The 22,269-nt window shown below is 36.6% G+C and overlaps 2 protein-coding genes across 14 annotated transcripts in view; both read left to right on the top strand.

Annotated features, from left to right (window-relative positions):
* Positions 1-14,983, top strand: part of how (protein held out wings) — a 42,723-nt gene extending 27,740 nt beyond the window's left edge. For 2 of the 13 annotated variants that reach the window (XM_020957068.2, XM_086829908.1), the window contains exons 4-8: positions 4,251-4,367; positions 5,940-6,080; positions 6,525-6,621; positions 6,937-7,242; positions 8,200-10,930. In XM_020957068.2, coding sequence (XP_020812727.1) covers positions 4,251-4,367; positions 5,940-6,080; positions 6,525-6,621; positions 6,937-7,242; positions 8,200-8,234 — 696 coding nt within the window. In that variant the 3' untranslated portion in view covers positions 8,235-10,930. Of the gene's footprint in view, positions 1-4,250; positions 4,368-5,939; positions 6,081-6,524; positions 6,622-6,894; positions 7,243-8,199; positions 10,931-12,785 lie in introns of those variants that run through there. The other 11 variants (XM_020957062.2, XM_086829902.1, XR_015270996.1 and 8 more) reach the window with 10 other exon arrangements.
* A 1,050-nt stretch (positions 14,984-16,033) lies between these two features.
* Positions 16,034-20,418, top strand: LOC110187971 (uncharacterized). Its single transcript, XM_020957491.2, has 4 exons — positions 16,034-16,428; positions 17,844-17,986; positions 18,306-18,444; positions 19,781-20,418. Exons 1-4 carry the CDS (start codon positions 16,124-16,126, stop codon positions 20,028-20,030), a joined length of 837 nt encoding a protein of 278 aa, XP_020813150.2. The 5' UTR covers positions 16,034-16,123; the 3' UTR covers positions 20,031-20,418.
* Positions 20,419-22,269: the final 1,851 nt, after the last annotated feature.

The following is a 22,269-nucleotide window of genomic DNA, read 5'->3' as shown; positions in this document are numbered from 1 at the left end:
TCTGCGGTCACACCCACACAGATCAACAGATGTGAGCCACTTGACATTCGAATCGTGTTAAGGTCATTCATTCGGCTGTCTTTGGCCGACATTAAACATATCGATCAACCATATTTAAGCCAAATTACAGCCAACGCATAGAGCCAACATCCCATTTGTTCCTCTCCCCAAATCACTTAATGTTGCCTTTTGTTTATTGTCTAAGCCGTTAACACAAAAGCCAATTAATCTACAAACTGCAGCAAATTAGTCATAAACATTGAAATGCTAATTACGTGCAATTTTTATGTACATTTTCGGTTGTTCACCACTTTAATAGGTGCGGATCCCGGGCTTAAACTCTACGAATTTTGTGGCAAACATTATTTTCTAGTTAAATTCGCCGCTGATGCTGCTGCTGCTGCTGCTGTTGTTTGTCATGTCAAAGTTTGATTTATTTTTCCGTGTAATAGACGAGCTTTTTGTATTCCACAGTCGCCGAGTAATTATGTGTGCCAAAGTGTTCCGCTCAGTACGGCATATAGTACTGGTAGTAACCGAGCGAGCAGTAATCTATTTGATCTATGCCGACCCCTGCCTTGGATGCTTATGCATTTTGTGCTTTTCAACTCACTAGCGAGCGGCTCAAATGAAAAGATTCGTAAAATTCCTAGAGTCACACTGGCAACGCGATTAAATCTAAGCAGAATCTGAAAACTATAAAGTAAAATGTAATGTTTTCCCCCGCACCTTAAGAGGGGAAATGATCGAATATTCCCTTTGTGTGTGTGTGTGTGGTTTTCGAATGAAAACTTCTGGCAGAGCAGCACCTTTGTGCTTTTAATTTGATATCAACTGACTTTGGTCGGTTGTCATGGTCACCCTGGGATGCTGTGTGGCATGATGCTGGGGGCTTCCTTATCACAGCTCCGCGTGTTTGTTTAGTACACTCCCTTTCAGTATTTTCGGCAAGAGGTGGTGCCTTGCCATGTGCCCTTTGTGTGTGCGACGCAGTTCCCTTATCAATTGTCTGTACCTTTGCCTTATTGAAAATGACTGTAGTACGGAATTGTATAAATATTAAATATATATATATATTTTCCTTTCTCGCCTGCCCTATCTGAGCTCACAATCTGTATAATAAAGCTCTCTCAAAAGAGCACAACACTCACGGATTCTATCTGGGTACACTGAACAGCATTATTTGTCTGTCCGCTTCACTTCACTTGGCTCCACTCCACTTCACTAACAGCTTCCAGCTTCCAGCTCCCGTGTCCATCTGCCTTTTGTCTGTTTACAAGTTCAGCTCAAGTACCGCCGGCAAAAAGGTCAATACTGGAAAATACTATAGACCCAAAATTCGAAACAGTTTGCTTATTGTTGTTACATGCAAAAAAAACTATATCTGTGTTGTTTTTAAAATGTGGAAATTACATTTAAAATAATAGGAACAAATATAATTTCTCATAATTTTAGACTTTAGTATGAAATTATTAAAAATATTAGAAAATATTTAAAGAACAGAGGTACTTCTTCTTTTTCAAAACAATTAATAAAGACCTGTTGTTATTTTCGGTGTTGTTGAATGTCTTAGAGGCACGCTTTCTACTTAAAAACGCGTAATTGCTGGATATATGGGACAAAAAAAGGGAAGAAAAGGAAAAGGGTTTCATTGTTGCAAAAATCTAATAATACATTTGCATTGTGTAAGTTTTGTAAGCATCGAAGTTACAAATTGCCTTAAAGGTTTGCTTATTATGCCATTAAATTTAAATATTGTTGTGTGGGTTGTTCTTATAAATTTATAAATAGCTTTTACATGGAAAAGAAAATAAATCGAGAATGTGTTTTTGCTTTGCGTAATACAATTAATATTTAGATTTGATTATAGATTTTCAACATTACTTGTCACACTATTGCTTAAATTATAGTTTATTCTCTCTAATGAAATAAGCTCAAGAAGCCCTTTAAGCGCAATCACATATAATTTATCTGGCCAGTTGTGTTTGCCTTTTATTCTTTATTTGAATTGATGTTTGTTGAACGCGTCGTATGTGAAACCTTTTAAAGGGAAACGCTTGGATTTTAATTTCCTTTTAATGGCAAATGGAAGAAGATTATTTGTGTAAACATTGAGCCAGAGCCAGGGATTTTTAATTAAGCAACTGATACGCAATGCAAATGTGTCTTTGCTTGCGTATCTCATTTTGTGGAAGCGTTGCTGCAACATATTTATTTTTTTCTTTTGGGTCTAGCAACTTTCTCGCATTTTGTGGACTTAAATGGAGGCTGAGCGAGAGGCACTTTAAATGATTTTTTTCGCAAAATTTAATTAAAATTGCCGGAGCCATTAGGCATTAACTGCATTCTTTGCGGCAATTTTCAATTGATTCGATCTCATCAGTGGCAGTTGCTGCTGTTGCAGTTGCAATTGCAGTTGCAGATTCAGGCCTTCAGATACCGATACATTCGGACTGATAACAGCTGCTGCTGCTGCTGCTACTTTGGCTAACTGCCGGCGGCTGTCGATGATCGCATCGCTTCAAACACACTCACTCACTCACTGAGTGTGTGTGTGCACTTAACATCTCCGTATCTCAGAGCCCATCACATCATCGCATTCGGAATAGAGGTTCCCCTAGATGGGAGATGTGTGTGGGTGGGTGGGTACCCGAGTACCCGGGGCGGGGACCAGAACTAGTTTAGCCGGCAATTTACAATAACTCACATGGAAATTGTTGTGATCTGGCCAATAAATCTAATTTATCGGCAGGCACCCGAGGCAGTTGTTGCAATCTGTGTATATCTACCAGCTAAAGTATATGATAATTGGGCGCCACGGCAGCTTTTTAAGTTGGGGTCACCACATCGGAGTTGGGCTTGCAAATCTTGTTGCACGTCCATCATCATCATCATCATCATCATGATCATCGAAATCATCGACAAGCGCGTCAAAAGATTTTTGCACGCTCCGCTAATAGTTTGGGCAAAATTCTTTTGAATGTCGCCGCTGCGGTACACTGGAAAAATAATAATTTAAAAGATGTTGGTTGGGTTATACATATATATTAACATTGGTTAGTTGTAGAGTTGTAAATACATCGATACTATCACGATACTATAGCTCCATAAGAAAAGAGCTTTAAAAGAGCATTCTTTTATTTAAAAAGTATAAAGGAATGGTATCTATCCATAAGAAAAAGTCTTTAAAAGTATATTTCTTGATTTGTAAAGAATAAAATAGTTGTAGAGCTGTAAATACATCGATACTATCATTCCAAGATAAAAAGAAAATTCTTTAATTCGCTTTTAATTCACAAAACTTTCTTTGTTTTTATTAAATTAATAAATATATATATAAAATAAACTAAAAATCAAGTAATTTTTATTCCCTGTCTTTTTTCCTTGCATTACTTTTATTTTTACTTTATGACTAGCATAAGAAAAAGCAAGGAAATAAAACTACTTAACGATTAAACGATTGTTTTTCGATAATATCGTGATAGCTTCGATAGTACCGCTGAAAGTCCTTTCATTGATATTATCGATAGTGTAATCGATTTTTGTACAGCTCTAGTTTATTAGTAAGTTAGTTAGTTTTCAAGTGAATTAGAAGTTATTCAAGTTTGTAATAAGGAATTTATAGCTAGATAACCTAAAATAATAAATCAATATGTTATTTGGGTATAAGATTGTTTATCTTAGTCTTGCAATATTTGTAAAACTTGTTTACTTTTAAATAATATTTTATTTATTTATTCTACCTATAAATCCATGTTTTTTATTAGAAAAGGAGCCTTCTATAAATTGTGAAATGTAATTTTCCCCAATTTATTACGGTATAAAAGCACCAAATCGATCGTTTGACTGACTGACTGACTGCATTTGGCTTTATGCACAACAAGAGCCTGTGTGTCTATCTGGCTGATTGGTTTATCGTGCCAAATTCAGGCGTGTCGCCTCGGGTCAGATTTCGCTTGGGCATTGTTGTTTTGGTGCCCAAATGCTGTGGGTGACTCCAGCCTTCAACGAACCGTGGCTGACCAGCGTCATACGCTTCAATCATAATTCCGAGGCTGAACGGATCTGGCTTTGGCATTTATGCATCCCCTGAGTCATGGATCCGATCTAATGCGTTTTAAATTTGGCAAGCAAGCCCCCAACAAGTTAGCCAGTTAATTAGATCTCGTTGATTCGCTAATGATTTCCTCTAATTTCGACCATCGTCTAATTTGTATGTATCTCCATTTCCCATTTCATTACCATTCCAGTTCAACTTTGTCGGTCGCATTTTGGGACCTCGTGGTATGACGGCCAAGCAATTGGAGCAGGAGACCGGCTGCAAGATCATGGTCCGCGGCAAGGGATCCATGCGCGACAAGAAGAAGGTGAGTGCCGAGCAATTGTAGTGTTAACTGAATAAATCCCAATGGTATTGAAAATCGGCAGGAAAAGAGCCATTAGTGCCGCACACATTTCTGTGCACATTCCAAAGACTTTCAGCCATTAGCCGAGCACTTCAATTTCAATTTTAATTATCGTAAATAGTGCCGCCGGCGAATATTGTACGCGTGTGCATATGAAAATTCTGTTGACAGTCGGTTTCCGTGCCAAATGGGAATTATTCTCAATTATAAGGCGAAATGTGCCCCTCTCTTTGTTACGCTGAATGATTATTATTGTTGCAAAAGTATAAAATTCGGTTTATATCCTTAAAAACAAACAAGTAATTAGGTTTTAATTTATATTTCTGACGCAGAATGAATATATATTATCCGAAATAATTATACAATATTACTGCTGATACATTTTAAGAGGGTAACTGCTCGTCTTTAGCTATCCCGCAAAGAGCACTCTCACTTATTTCGCTATACATATATTAATATGCATATATCTTGTCACTCACAATGCTCTGATGATTTAATTTCCCCTGACGAAAAAAAGCAAGTCAAAAAATAAAAGGAAACGAAACAGAGGGAAAAATGAAACGAGTGTCTAGAGGCGATTAAAAGTATTTTCGTAATTCATAAATGTGGCGGGCCAAATGAGCGTCAGACAGACAGACAGATAGAACAGACAGTCGGGAGAGTTTTCAAAATTGGGAAATTTTCTGCAATATTTTGATAATTCAAGAGAAGAAAGCGGGAGGAGAGACGCCCACACAATTGTCTGACTCATCGCCGGCCAAAAAGATTCGCATCCTCTTCGACTGTGACACAAAACGAAGAATAGAAATGTTCTGTTTACTTGCATCTCTTGGTTAGAAATAGACCCGAAAATCCGAGGATGAAATTAGTCATAGTGCATAGTCTGTCTTGGGTGACACCCCACTCACTATCTCTCTTTCTACAAATATATATATAACGTACAATATATATTTCTCTTTCACCGTTTCTTTGAGCCAAAATGATAAAACTTTTTGCCAGCATTTGCAGAGGCCAACAGTTGACAGTTCTTAATTTGACGCAGAATAAGCGCTGGATGGACTTCTTCAAAAGAATTTCTATCCAATTTGATCCTAATTGATTACTAAATCAAGAGTCATGGCGGAGAAGGAGAAACTTATTTACTATATTTCCTGCACGTACGCCAAAAGAAATTCGCAAAGAAATTGCAATAACACTATGCCCACTATTTCGTATTTATTGTTTGCGCCCATTAGAACAATTTCCATTTAAAACATTTTCAAATAGTTTATTTATGAGTGCATTAAGGAGGAGGAGAATCATTCTGCATACCAAATAATAAGAATGGAATTTGCAATAAACGATAATGTGCATTTTTGTATTGCGGAATGCTTTTCCCACAAACTGTAACAGGAATTTGTGATTAATTTAAAATAAGGTCAAAGCTGAAATTAAGACATTGCACAATACATTTGAGATATTTTTAGAAGCAAACAATTTCAATTAATAACTTCTCAAATTTAATGTAATCCTGTTTCCCTTTTCTTTTCTCAGGAGGATGCCAACCGCGGCAAACCCAACTGGGAGCACCTGTCCGATGACCTGCATGTTTTGATAACCGTCGAGGACACCGAGAACCGGGCCAAGGTCAAGCTGGCCCAGGCTGTTGCCGAAGTTCAAAAGTTGCTTGTGCCGGTGAGTGCCTCTAAAAAAAGTTACAAAAAAGTTCCCCCAAAGAAGGCAGCGTCCTTAAAAAACAAGCTGAAAGTAAACTGATATCGCCACATTGCGTATACGCAGTGTGGGGGGAGGCTTAATAAAGATAATTAATAATAATACGCCCGCGAAATGCTTAAAGTAAAACCAAATGAAACAAAAGGGAGAACATTAAATGCGAGAGTCCCTCTGCCCAAAAACCTTGTAATAATAATATTAATAATATTAATTGTATTTATTGTAAAATTAAATTTCAAAGCTAAATCTCTGAATTGAATGTTAACCAATATATTAATGAATTCTCTTATTTATTTCTCATTCTCTCTCTTACCAAACAATCTAATGCTGCTTTAATGTATTCCGTTTAATACATTAAAACCAAACAAAAAACACAACAAAACACACACATACTTGTACTAACAGCAAGCCGAAGGCGAAGACGAGCTAAAGAAACGTCAACTTATGGAATTGGCGATTATTAATGGCACTTATAGGGACACAACAGCGAAATCCGTCGCAGGTATGTCAACCCACAGTCTCTCTCCCTATCTCTATATATATACATATATCTATCAATGAAAAGCTAACCCGATCTTCAGTCAACCAGATTAAACAATGATAATAACGAGAACTACCACCTTACCAGCTAATCGAGAATGTAGCCCACATCCTGAGCGAAAACAAAATCTAACCATTAACGATTTGCCGCTGAAATGTTAACGACACCGAGACTGATTTCAATTCGATCTATATTTTTCTTATTTCGTATTTGGTTTATGTGTACGACGACCAGCTTTTTCATGCGTTGGCTCTGCTTCTTATCTGTATCCCGCAGTGTGCGATGAGGACTGGCGCCGCCTGATGGCAGCCTCGGACAGCCGCCTGCTGACGCCCGCCGGCCTGCCCGGCCTCGCCGCCCAGATCCGTGCTCCCGCCACCGCCCCGCTGGGCGCCCCATTGATCCTGAATCCCCGGATGACCGTCCCGACCACGGCGGCCAGCATATTGTCCGCCCAGGCAGCCCCGACTGCCGCCTTTGACCAGACCGGCCATGGAATGATATTCGCCCCATATGGCGACTATGCGAACTATGCCGCCCTCGCCGGCAATCCTCTGCTCACGGAATATGCAGATCATAGCGGTGGGTTGTTTGCCAGATAATCTGGATTCTATCTTCAAAAATATCTCACTCTCTCTGAATCACACACTTACCCAATCACATTGTTCCATCGCTATCTCTACTATATCTATATTGATTTCGATTATGATTTTGCACAAACCACACACCACACACTAAGCGAATCATCCATCAAACGATGTAGGCAGAACAGTCAGTTAGTCAATCAGTCAGTCAATCAGTCAATTAGATATACAAAAGTCAGTGGTTTAGCTGCGAGTTAGATTGCGAGCAATATAATACAGCATATCGCCAGACGAGCACACACCATTTAACACACAGAAACACACATATCTGACACATTGCGCATACGCCATGATGGCCAGGCATTTGTCTTTCCTCTTAACACATTAACCAAGTGCAATCGATTGAGTTTGCTAAATACAGTCTAGCAGCCAGCATATAGTATTATATATTTTCTTCTCTTTATGTACTCCTATTTAATGCCCTTTGTTTTTATTATTTGTTTTTGTTAATTGTTTTTATATAGAATCTGCATTTTATACTGATGAGATAGAGCTTGCATTTATTTTTCTGTTGTTAGTAGCTAAGTTGTAGCAGGCTACAAGAGCTGGAGACTGGACGATGATGCAGTGATTGAATTCGAGTAATTTGATGGACTGCAGCACGCCCATTGCTCCATGTATTTTACATGAAGCTAACACACACTTATTATTTACGTTCAGTGCCATAAAGTATGCTTTAAGAAATCTGTCAGCCGAAACGCACGCTTCTTAACCCTTACTGTTGCCTTGGCTTGTGCGCTTTCCAGCAACAACAATAATAATTCACAATTATTCTAATTTAATTTAACAACCAGAGCTAACAGACTTAAAAATACCAATTCATTGATTTTATCCGCCTCTTGAAACGAATTCTCTATTTATATTATTTATTTGTTATAAACATAAATATTTACAGTTGGTCGATATATGCATGCCGGCTCCGTCTTTTGAACTTCTCTCTCTCTCACTCTCTATTATTTTCCCCCTGACAAAACCAACAACAAATGCAGAAACTAAATATAGAGAAAAGGAAAATCCATTTAAACAATTGTTTAGCTTAAACTTACAGTCACACTGAAACAAAAAAGATATATACACACACACGCAAATGAATGTATAGACTGTATATATATATACACAATTTTATATTAACTTAGAGACAAAACCATAAGAGTAAAACGGCACAAAGCAACAAATAAGAACAGAAAATGAAAAATACTCGAACAGAAAATAATATTTATTGCTCGCCAATGAATTTAATTGCAATATTCATCATCTGTAGTTGATAGGTGGCAATATACATAGGTGTCCAATATGCAATATTTGGCAAAAATAAGTGATTTTTAGGCCCTTAATTAGTAGTTGCTTTTTTAATCTTAACTTTAATTCTTAAAACTTAAAGTTTCTGTAATTCCCCCCCCCCCATACACGTTTTTAAATGAGTATATTCTAGTTGAGAACAACAACGAGGGCAGCGGCAACCAAAGCAAGTTGTTGATTTTCGTTTTTGGAACCCATGAGTATTCAAATTAAAGAGGGCTAAACTTTCAACTTTCAGTTGCTGAGTTAACCGATTCAATACTTTCCCTTAATCTTCTTGTAAGTTTTTCCGGTATGAGGGTCGAGTGTTAAGTGCAATTTAGATTTGTATTATATATATTTTTTTTATTTGTTTGTTTGTTTGTATCTATGTAGTTATTTTAGTGAGTGTTTGCAACAGGGGGGGACAGTATTTATGCACAAATGTACCTTACACATACACACATATTTAGAGAGATAGGAAATCCGTTTCAATTTTTCCATCCAGTGCCATTTCTCGTCAAAAACAAAAAACAAACCACATATTTTGCAGAGAATGGGGACCGTTCTTCAGAATAGGGTAAATCTTGGGAACGGAAAGGAGCCTTGAATCGAGTTGGTGCTTAATTAGTTATTTCAAATACATCTAAGTTATGTGGTTGAGGCTCTCCGGCAGCCGTCCAGGAACAGACATTGAATGCACGACTAGTCAGCAAGCTGGGAGATCAAATTGCTTGAGGAACAATGGTAAACACAATCATAATCAATCTTGTCTAGAACGTAATCCTGCTAGGTCCAGGCTAAGCGGCTTGAAAATCACTTATTTTGTGGCCACCTCTGAACCAGAACCAATTACTATATAACATATATCGAATGCATAGTGACCCACAACACGCACATAAACATAAACGACTCATTCCAAAGAAGCAGAGAATTTAAATGTTACAAAGTGAAGGTGAAGTACGAACAGGTGAAGATGATTTTCCCCCGTCAGTTGGCAATTGTGTTGGCTTGTAGGCAAAAGTTCCAGCAGCAGGCAAGCTTCAGTTTGAGCAAGCATATTGTATCTCTAAGGACGATGTATGAAATATCTACTAGCCCCTAAGACGTATCTTGTAGCGAACATAATGTTCACATTATTTAAACATATATATCTATATATAACCGATATATGCCTATATACAAACCATATCTACATGTATCGTATCGTATATTTTAGTAGGCGCCATTAAGCAGCAGCGTCGTTTGGCGGCTAACAGAGAACATCCCTATCAGCGAGCAACGGTCGGAGTGCCAGCCAAGCCGGCGGGTTTCATTGAGATACAGTAAAACATCAGCAGGAGAAACCTATCAGATCAGAGAGCCAGCCCTTCCCCCCTTTTATTTTTTAAAGAATAATAATCATCATCAACTTGAAAGAGAACTTTCTATCAATAATTGTCGTTAAAGCAAACGTTTTGGCGGGTCATCTGCCCCCCGAGATTTAAAATTTAGTTCAATTATGTCAACTCAGTCCCCTAATTTATTTAAAGTCTGCTGCTCTTAAAATTAAATTAAATAACAAACGAAATGCACTGTATCATCGATGAAATCTGACCGGATTTGTTGGCCAGGCCAGGCCGCTCTGCCCTGATCAGAGTTCGAAAAGAATTGTCAAGCGCCGCACCGCCTCCACAGGTTAGTCGTGTTTCTACTCTTTTATTTATTTTTATCAAACTATTATTATTTACCTTATGTGTTATCTCTATCCGGAACGAAATGCAAATGGGTTTTGGCCCAGTTGCAGTTGGTTTCCGCGAGACTGCGAGTTCTGAAACAACAAGCAAACAGAATTTTGATAAATGAAAAGTACAGACACATGCAAAATCTTTCACATGAAAAGTTGATTATTTTCTTTTTATACCAATCTCTATATATATTTATACACAAATTTTTTATATTATTTTTCCTTTGTTTACACGTTGACTTGTGCCTTTGATGTTTTACATAAACTCGATAAAAAAAGAAGAAAAAAAATTTGAAAAACAAAAAGCGAACAAAACAAAAAAATCATGAAACTTGAAACATTTTAGTAGTTTTTTATTTGTATTATTACTCTCGGATAAGCCATATATCATATTTAAAGAAAAGATATGAATTTTACATGTGTATCCTAGGAATAAGTCCCCTGTTTAGTCCATTAAGATTATATAATTATTTTGTATTATGCGTTCGAGTGTAAATGTTGCAATTGAACCGAAAGTGTACCACAAAGAAATAAAGATCAATGATTTTTGTTGAAGAAAAAAACAAAAAACGAAAAAAAAAATCAACACAACAAAAAGCAAAAAACAAAAAACAAAACAAAATCCGTACCGAGACTTGTGATTCTTTATTGTTCTATGAACTCGACTTCTTCCAGAATATTAACCTTCAATATGGTTCTACAAGAATTTCAACCAGAATCTAACGCTTTCCGAACTAAAACCGAAATGAAATAAATCCAATATTTCTCGAATTCAATCGTCACACATAACTCATTGATCAGAAATAATAATAATAATGAATAATAAAACACTTCACTTTGTTTGCAACTCTAGTAACTAAGACAACTTAACGTTAGACACCATCTGAACCATAATATCCTCGCCCACCCACCACCCACACCTACACATACACACACACACGTCCTTCGGGCATAACTCTATGCTTACCACTTCCTCCTCCTCCTCGATTGAACATTAATCCCACCGACGAGCAAGATCAACCTATTACTACTACCAGCAAGAAACCACCATAAATGCCATGAAGCATATATATCTGCATATCTGATACATGTGTCTATGTGTACTGACCACACTTAATATACTTAAGCTTATGGGTTGCGGTATTTCAGTAATATATACATATATATATATATATATTCCTGTCTATGATTAATTAAACTCCTAGAGACTAGTCTAGTTAATGACTCATAACTTGTATAACTCCTATCCAATCCATGAAATTGCATCTGCTTCAAACATGAAATATGTAGGAAAACCTCTATCTTTTTATTCTTCAAGTATCTGAAAAGACTGTTAACAATAATAATGTTAGATTCAAAGTTTTCAATGTTTAATTAATGAACTCATTAGTGACAATGTCAACTAAATTCACTTAAACGGAAATTGAATTAATTAAACCACTAAAACAGCGTTAAATGAACGCAGAAAAAATATAATAATTAACCTTTTGTTGATTGATACAAAGAAAGAACATGTAAATAACGCTTTTGTTTAAATTTAATTACTATCTTTGGACATTTGTAAAAAAGAAATCAGTGTATTTTGAGCCCACACTCTGCCTTGAGAGCTTATGCACCTGCAATTTGATGTAATCTCTTTGTTTAATTTAATTTCCCCCTAATTATATAATGTGATAAATCTTATAAATAGCATATTAAAACCATTAAACGGGTTGAAACAAAATTATTGATAGACCAAAAACAAAACAAAAAAAAATGTGATGTAATACTATTGCTAATTATAACTAACCAAAGGCCAAGTTAACCAAAAACAAACAAAAGAAAACTAGTAAAAAAATGAATTAATCTGAAAAAGGAAAACTCTCATGTTCTTGTGTAAATTAAAATCAGAGAACCAACTTTAATAACCATCAAATGTTGCATCAAATAACGACACAAAAAATTATATATATATATTCGCACTATCTACAACTTTTCTATATAATTATATAATTTAAATTAATTTCCTGTCGATGAAAGCCTCTAATGATAATAATGTATGTGTTTGTCTTTACTATTTATATATAAACTCCACGCTGTTGACCGCATTCCTTGATTAATGGATGCGCTTGGCAGTCGCCAGCAAAAAGTTACTAAGTTTTAATCAAAAGCATGTCTTTGTGCCCCCACTGATCATGTGAGTTTACTAATTAAAATGCGTTCTTTGCAGCCATTATCTAGTAACTTTTTGCGCTCTTAACTCGCATAACATAGAACTTAGGACATGAAGACTAACTGCTAACCACGAAGTATTAATCAAAACTCTATTTCCACTTCTATGAATCTCTCTCTTTACATGCTAACTAAAATCCAAATCAAATCAAAAATAAAACGAAACAACGCAAACACAACTATTCGACACACACTTACATTCGATAAAAAATCAAAAAATATGATCCAAAATTCGATCAATAACCCTGTCCGATAAAACCAAAAAGAAAACACTCTAAAAGCACACTACCACCAATGACACCATTAAACTCTCCAACCAACCCGCTCCTCCATCCGCCATGAATCCATCCACGCCTGCCATAGACGAGCACGGACGCCGAGCAGCAGCTGCATCCTAGCTAGCCAGGCTAAAAGCAGAGTTTGTGTCTGTGTCTGTATGTGCATCCATCTGAAGCTAACCAGAAACCGTAACCAAAAGCCGGATAACTGAACACTGAGCGACATGTCACTGACACAACAGCTACTAAACTCGCTCCTGACACCTGACACCTGAACTCTGAGCCATTCGCCACATCAACAACACCGAGGAGCAGATGCAGCACTTAATGGACAGCAGCAGCAGCAGCAGCAACAGCAGCAACAGCAACAGCAGCAACAGCAACAGCAGCAACATCAGTATGTATTGAATCTTGTGGCCATTAAACTGTTGAGTTTTGCCAGCAAACAAAGCGAAAACAAAACTAAGCAACGTAAGCGAAAAGCAAAACAATTGATAAGAGAATCAAACATAGAACTTAGTTTAATTAACATAATCTAATGGAAAATACAAGTTAGTTTTTAGTGAAAAGTTCAACGAACAAAAACATACTTAAAGCAAACGCACACACTTATATATATATATTTATATATATAAACATAAACATAATATGCATATACAAGTCTGTATATAATAATCCCAAAACCCCCTTTATCGAACTAAAGAATGTTATTATGTTAACGGAATCTCATCCAAGAAACTCTATAAAAGCAACAAAAAATGTTTTTATTTTTTTTTAACTGCTCTTTTAACTGAAATTATGAATCTTTTGCTAGATGAACGTTAGTTGTTTCTCCCCTGATCATTGCGAACTCTTAAGGGACTAGGCGATAGAGGTCCTAGCCGGGTCAACTCATTATTATGTCGGGCAACGATCTTGTGCCGTCTTTTTTTAAGTAAGCGTAAAGCATATTCTATTTTTTTTGTTAAACTGACGCAAGCCCTTGTTAATGAAGTATTCTTTGATTATGTTAAAAAATTATCTCCATCTGCCCCACTCCGATCCGATTGTGTAAAATGCGGAGTGGGAAAACAATTTGCATAATGTCACATTAAACACGTTTAACAGCCATATTTAGTTAATGAAACACGGTCATGCGTAGGTATGATTATTATGATGATAATATCAAGCATTCATTATGTACAATTAAACGCTAAACTTAAATTATTATTAATTTAACGCTAATGTATTATATGCAGAAATAAAAACAAAAACTTATTTTTTAAATCTTCAAATTGTTCTAGAGAAGCAAAAAGAGAGAGCAACAAAAGAGAATTCTTTAATTTAAAATAAACACCAAGCTAAGCCACTGAGCATGCGATCGGGCATTGTTGAAAACTCTTAACTGAATAAATACATATATTTTTTAAATGTAAACAAAAATGAATGCAGGCAGATTAGAAACGAACAAATACTAAAACGCGAAAAGGAATTGCATTTAATTTATGGTACAAAGCGGGCGTTCGTCCAAAATAAACTTGTTGCCGCACACTTTATTTTAAATTAAAGAATTTTTATGAATTTTTGTTGGGAAATCGAGTTGTTATCAATATGTGCCTTAAACAAGTTTCAACAATTTGGCACCAATCAAAATAATCTTTAAAACCATTGATGAATAATAATAATGAATTAAATAATATCAGAACATTTTGAAATTATTCTGCACATTGTGAGACTTTATACTCAGAAACGAAACTAAAATCATGCTATCTATTAATATAATATAGTTCTTATTGATAATAACGGCAATCGTGCAATCGTAGCAATTCGAAAACCTTGCTAACGATGAGTTCAGCATTGATTTTAACAAAATGCAAATGTAATTCTCTCAATGATTGTGTAACTAAAAACAAAAACAAAACAGAAAGGAACGTTTTAAATCATTTAGTTGTATGCTCATTGCATTAATCAAACCAAACGTTGTGTGGTGTCCTAACAAAACACATCTGAAACAATGTTCATTCATCGCCAGCATCATTATTTTAACTGCATACGTTTGAGAAGGAAATCATCGTTTTATTGTGAGATAATCCATATGTTCAAAACCTAAAAATATCTATCAAATACGCACGTGTAATTAATTACATTTTGTGTATGTATGTACGATTATGTATAACTTTTTGAATAAATAAATGTTTATAAAAAAATCCGAATAATATATTTCTTTTTTGGTGAAAATTACATTTCAAAGGTGAGAGAATATGTTATTTCTTTCTTTTTAAAGCTGGAACCCATAGACAGAAATCACAATGTTGAATTGAGTTTCGACATAATTGCATTATCTTTCTTCATTTATTCACATGGCAGAAACCGTGAGTTTCGCGGGTTTGACGGTTTATTAACTTGATATTCGATGACATTGATTGATTCATCAGCAGGTGGCATCGAGTACGTTTGTAATCATATTTTGAATATATCAACTTAAATGGTATTCTGATGAGAGTAGAAATGATTCAGTTGTTAAATGGAAACCGTAATGATTTTCCATTTATTATTAACCTTAAATACAGGAGTTTAAATAGTGAGTATGTGTTATCTTAGCTTACTAAGGAACTAAAAACGTTCCGAGTAACAAAGCCAAAGAACTATACTATTATAACTCTTAAATCTTGAGCTTACTACTGGAGTTTTAGCACAAACATAGTAATAGTACCTTGACTTGTTCTAAAGCTGGGAGAATGATTATGAAAGTGCCCAACTTTTCAGTAAATATCCTTCACTTCAACGGTTTAGATTCCTGGTTATCCCTGAACTCGCTCTCGTCTAATAAACATAATAAACCTAACCAAGACAAGAACTTGAATTAAATAGAAATGGACAATGTAAATGTTAAGCAAGGCCAGGCCCCAAGAGAAGAAACTTACAATAAACCCTGTAAATTCTATAAAATTGGTATCATAACAGAAAGGAGATGCACTCTCGGAAAATCAGGTGAGTTAATTAGCAGGAAATCAGTGCTTGGCTGCTTGGTGAGTGGACTCATGTGCGTCAAGTTGGCCTCCCAGGTAAGGCTCTCAACAAGACGTTAATTTACGATGGACTCCCATATCCCACGGCAGTCTGTCTGTCCAACTGACTGGCAGAAGGTGGGCTGCTTTGTATTATAAACAATGGACGAAGCACGTGCTAGCAACGCGCAGGCGCATGCGCCCACCTAACAGAGCCTTAACAGCGCCCTAACAGGAGGACCCTTCGGCAGAGGTCCTTTTAATAGACGCTGCCTGCGGTTGGTCGCTTCAGTGCAGTGTCAGCGGTCGTGCGGTTGGTTTAACTCAGAGGACCAGTAAATGGTCCATTATAATCCTCATACGTCATTTCCGGGTCCTGGCAACAAGTGTCCTCCTGCTAGGATGTGGCTGAGAAGCTCACTGTGCAGTGTTTTACTCGGTTATTGTGTCGCTTTGCTCGGTGTGACGGTTGTGGTCCTGGCCGAGAACGGGAATATAACACAAGTGGCGCTACCGGGCGAGGAGTGCGGCAGCACTCAGGGCATGGTGGATGAGTGCTTTAAGGATCTGCCGCCGCACCTAATGGAGTTCCTGCAGAACAGCAAAATCGTCATCAGCAAGAAGGAGATCACCACCAAGTGCAAGTACGCCGGGCTCTAAAAATGGAACCCATTAAGTGTCCAATAAAGGGGGCAGGCACATCCATTATTGATTGGCCGACTCAAGGCGCTTAAGGAGGCGAATCGCAGGGAAAGCGATTTATTCATATTTCCCTGCAGCTCCTGGGACTAAAAGTTATTCAGGGACGTGTTTGGCTCGACAGGGGACAATATCCCGGCTTGAGTGGGGTCCACAATGGCTGGGTACCCTGTCTGAGATGATTAATTATTCCGGCTTTTGAGTGCCAAAAATAAGTTGCAGACTTTTGGCATTGGAGTGTTCTTTATTCGCTAATTGGAGTTCAATATATTTCATTCGAAATCCGTGGATGAAATTGGTTTGTAATGAGCTGATTTAAAAAATCGTACTTAGTTTCTTAAAATTGTCTTACAATTTCATGTTTTAGTAACAATGAGATAAAAACAAAAAATTTATTTTGTTAAAGATAACCGCGATAGTTATTAACTCAATTCAATCAAGTGTAAAGATTAATCGCTCTAAAATGACTTTTTATCATTATCATTTAAATCGTGAAAGTGTAACTTGCATTTATAAAGAATGAATTTACAAGAATTAAAAGAAAAGTACTAAATAATAAATTATCTTTGAGTATTGAAAAGGCAACTGTTAATCGGTGTGCTTACAATAATCAGAAACAATAGCCATTAATGAAAAGGAAATATAAATGATATAAAGCTGGCAGTGAAAATATTTAATTATCAATGTTCTTTAGAAATATTAAATAAAGGTCGCTTTGGATTACAATTTTCCTTAGTGCTCATAAATTGTCAAATTTATAAAATTCTCTTTATTAAATTACTTGGACATAATATCCTAATGTACAACCATTCTGGTATTTAGCTAAACTTCGTTTGTCATGACCAAATTTAATTAGTATAATACGTCAATTTTCGTTTGACTTGGCATTGAATTCCGAAAATTCCTCGAAGGACATATTTTTGCAACTAAGAAATTATTGCTTTGACTGTTGAACTCTTAGGCAAAATTAATTACATGTTGCAGCAGACTTTACACACAAAACAAAACATTTCTGTGAAAGAAATATTTATTAATGAAATGCCATACCATTTACGGTAGTAAAAGGAAGCTCGCAACAATTAAAGTAATTTCTATTCGAATTCGTTCCACAATCAATAAGAGGTTTTACAAAACAATTCAGATATGGGTAAAAGGATTTAATATTTGCAGGGATAATGCTTTAGTTAAATCCCCCTATCGACAAATGGAAAAGCATTAAAGCAAATGGTTGAATTGAAAAGCAATTTCCAAATATATATGTGTATGTAATGGACGTGTCAGCAGAGTAGCAACTTGAGTGGCAGCATTCAATTAGACCTTACTCAATTGTGCCTCCTTCAAATCGAATTATGTCTTGCAGCATCTTCAACCGCGGCATGAAGTGCTTCGATGCCTACTCGAAGCGCTGCCTGGACGATCGGAAGCTGGACACGTTCAAGAACAATGTGGAGGGAGCGAGGAGGTTCTTCTACAAGTTCTGTGCCGACACTGACTTCCAGCGCGGTAAGCTTACCAAAATTATTCAGCACCATACTCTCGGGGGGCAGCGGAAGGAATCAATTCGCCCCGTTGACACTTGCCAAAACATTAGCATACCCTCAGGCGCCGAGGTGTCCAAGCTCAGGCTTTCTCCACCACACACCAGTACACCACACACATGCACAGAAAGCCCGGAGCAAAGCCCTCGGCAAAGCCTTAAACAAAGGACCCCAACTTGACAGGACTTAGTCTGCAAAAGCCACAACAGCAGTTACTTTATTTATACATACAAATGTGTGCGTGTGAAGGATCCTCGACCTGTTTTTCTGTGGAAATTTTGCAGACTACTTGCGGCACAAGGACTGCTTCGCCTACATCCAGTTGGACTGGGTCACCTGCACGTCCGAGTTCGAGAGCATCCTTAGCGACGAGGTGCACGACGAGACGAGGAACGCCAGCGAAAAGTTCCTAGAATTTTGCTGGTACGTTAAACGAAACACTTGTCTCCCTGGGGGAAGGTTTCCCCATATCCTCCGTCTTTTAAAATTTCTCAGAATTCGGTCGGTTCGTTAAGCGAAATATTTTCCATTCTTTCTCATGCACAGAGGGATAACTTACAGCGAAACTACTATATAGAAATCCTTCGCATTCTACGTTAAAGTTAGCAATGCATTGCAATGCAGAAAACAAAACTTTGTCATTAAGAAAAAACACTAAAGGAAGGTAGCCGAAATTTATAAACCATTGAAGTTTTAAGCCACGGAAATACTATCCATTTTGGTTAAGCGAAAAAAATACTTAAATAAAATGACAGGGGCGACTTTAAACTATTATCTAAAAAGCATCAAACTTTAGCAGATTTTTATAGAGTTTAATATTAATTAATACAGTTATTGCATTTTATTTAGGTTTAAAGACTAATGTAAGTCTTTGTAAAATCGTATACAATAACTATTGTTTAGGTATTATTAATAAATGCTTAGTTCTTGTTTAAAAACAGACGTTCTGTCAGTTGTCTAATGTTTAAAACAAAAAAATAAAACCGAAATTCGAGATAATAATAAAGAGTAGATTAGAACATGTCAAACAGGGTTTCTATAAATTTATAATATAATATAGTCGCCCGATTTTCAAAAATATAAATTATCTCGTCGAGGACAAAAATATTCAAAAATCGACAAACTTTCGACAAGCTTAATATAATTTCCCGATTGTTTGTATGCCAACTTTATGTTATATTATATATATGCCAAAGTGTTCCGATCTGGGCCGTATCAACTTAAGACTTAGACTATCTATCGTTGAAATAGATCATTCTATCATTCAAAAACTGAGAGACTACATTGCACAGAAATCTATTGACCTGCAAATAAACGGACATCAAGACGTACATGGCTAGATCGACTCGGTTGTTGAGCTTTAGAGAATTTAGGCTGTATATTGTCGAAAATGAATCCCTCTTTATTTCTCTAAACAACAGCCGATTCCACCGAGCAATGTCCGGCTCCCTATCCATTTGTCCATTTCTATAAGAACTATGGTCTCAGTTATTTTGTAAAATTTGAAAATTTTAATTTATATTAAATTTTGTATATCTGTAATAGGAATGCCTAAGCCACAGTGCAAAATTAGTAGAGTATAAAAAGTCAGCTTCCGTTTAAAGGTTTTCTTCTATTCAAGAATTGATGTGAAATATTCTAGTCAGGGAAATACAATTTATTACCTTGTCCCTAGCATGGGTGTTGTGAATTTCTTGTTTTGTTTTTTTGTTTCGTTTACAATCGATACCAATCGCAATCAAAAACTGTATTTTTACAGCGCCCGGTACGCGTACGAGAACTGCATCTACAACAGCGCCCGATACAAGTGCTACAAAAACTCGGCGGAGTTTGCCCGCGAGACGGCCAAAATGCTGTCGGACGAGAAGCACTTCCGGAACTGCGCCGTGCTCCAAAACATCTGCGCCCATGCCTCCGGGTTGAGACTGGAACTGGACAGGCGCTGGCTGGGATGCCAGGTGGCGGCGACGCTGCTCCTAATGCTGATGGCGATGCAGTTCTGGCCGTAAATTGGAAATGGCCAATAGGTGTGAGTGCGGTCAGGTGAATGGAATGCGATCTGAGGTGTGGCTGTGGGTGTGGATGTGGATGCAGGTGTGGATGTGAAGCGGTTGTGGATGTCCGAACTTGAGTTTCTGCTTTTTGGGCTGTCCCATTGAGAATGCCTAGCATTTGAGCTCCCTTAAAGTGTCCTGGAAACAAAGCTCTCTCCCCCCTCTCTGGGTTTCCCGTCTCTACTTATATGTGTCTGTGCGTTTTCCGGTGTCGATTGCTTGAGTTTGTGTCTGTGTGCGAGGGCGGGCGGGTTACGGGGTCGGAAAGCGGCACCGGTTTTCTTTCCTACGTTAAGTAAAAATTAAATGCATATTTCAAATAAAAATACATACTCACGTTGTACTCTTCTTTAGTGGTTTTTATTGGGTGTACTTCTCCCCAGTAGCGACCTACTTGTCCCTAGTTACCCAGGAATTCAAGTTTTTACAGGTGCCTCCCCATCTCAGCTGTGGGCAGAGCAATATCCAGGTTCCATCGAAAACCACTAGCAACCGCAGAGAAACAATCGGATGCATAACCAAGGAGCAGATACACAGGTACAAAGAACAGACGAAGGCAAATACTCTGAAGTTCGTTTTTCCGAATTTCAATATCCAAACCACAGCATCTGCTGCGCCTGAATATTAAATTCTCGACTCACACTGAAAGAACATTGTTGCCACCAAAATAAATGTGACTTTGTAGCAAAACACACTGCCTTTGTTGTTTGCTTGGAAAGGAAACCTAATAGGCGACAAGAAATGACTTAAGAATACACTTTTATTAAGGCATTGTGTGCAAAATTTGTAGTTTTGGTAAAAAGTAACTTCAGTAAAGGAAATCATAATAAATCCTTTAAAATCGCTTAAGTGGGATACATATGTTTACTTTCAAAATGTTATTTTCGTAATGTTTTATTGGAAAATAATCAAGCAATCATGGTGAAGTTTTGGAAATAGCTTAAAATGGTATCAGGGGTGATAAAAAATGTTGTATAAACAAAATTTTACAAAAGTACGAAGATATGCCGTAGCTTCTCGACCTTTGCGTTTTCCGGTTAAGGAGCTCTTAATTCATGTCGGAAATCCATTGCACTTATTATATTATACCTAAATATTAAGAAAAAACCCAAATTATAGGAAAACAATTGAACGTTTTTAATTAAAAATGTTTCTATTGCCCACACTTATAGTGGGAACAGTAAATGGCTATAGTCTTCTTGAGTGACTGCTGAATTTGTCATTTTATGAGTACTGTAACATCAACGAAACAGGTTGTATTTCCAATTACACAACTATACAAATGAGTTCAGTATTTTTCACAACGTTCGTACAATGAATTCACAAGGAAATGTAAAATATAAACAAATCTAATATAGTGCCCGAAACCGACAAATGAAATCGATTACATTTTCGTAGACTATTTTTAACTCATTCAGAGCACCAATAATTTTTTATAAATACTACATTACCCTTTTCACTCAAACTCAATAATACTGTACAGGGAAAAAAGTGTGCCCACTATTGGAGCTTAAATTCGATAATAAAACCCTCACAGTATATAATAAAAATAATTTTTATTGTGTTTTTTAATTGGGTAAACAAATTCATGTTTAAATATACATATATCTTTCACAAAAGGGTTTCCTAACTATGCTACAAAATGTTAGACGGTAAAAATCAGGAAATTTACTCTGAATTTTATCCCTGGAACATATTGTTGCTTAATTTTACAGAATTTTTATTGGGATTTTAATGTCCTTATGATTTCTAACGTAACTCTGTTTAAATTCTCAATAAACGAAATAATAATAAATGTAATGAGAAATTGTTTGAAATATAAGCATTTTAGTGAGGAAATCGTGGGTGTGATGTTATTTATTTTACCCGTATAGTTACAAATATCCATTTAGTAACAAAAACTCAAATGATTAAGCAAAATTTGTTTCGTGTTCAAACTATAGTAAAGTTCATCATTGGTAGTTACCGAAAGCTTGATATATTTTTGTTTGTAATTTGCTTTCTTTTATTTTTTGTGTTTTCTTTCGTACATTTAAGCTTGTAAACTTTTGACAGAACCGTCGCACAACTATTATTTTTAATCTATCCCTAGCCACGAAAACTTTTAGCTGCTGAGTTTGCCTCAGCTGCCGCTCAACTGTTGACTCACGAGATTGGTTGTTAAAAGTTTTTTTGTATATGACATTGTCAAGGA

This window comes from Drosophila serrata, unplaced genomic scaffold, assembly GCF_035046125.1.
Source record: "Drosophila serrata isolate PLE 108 unplaced genomic scaffold, ASM3504612v1 contig_228, whole genome shotgun sequence".
NCBI lineage: Eukaryota > Metazoa > Arthropoda > Insecta > Diptera > Drosophilidae > Drosophila > Drosophila serrata.
The sequence above is the reverse complement of the archived record's forward strand: the minus strand, read 5'-3'. Positions and strand labels throughout refer to the sequence as shown.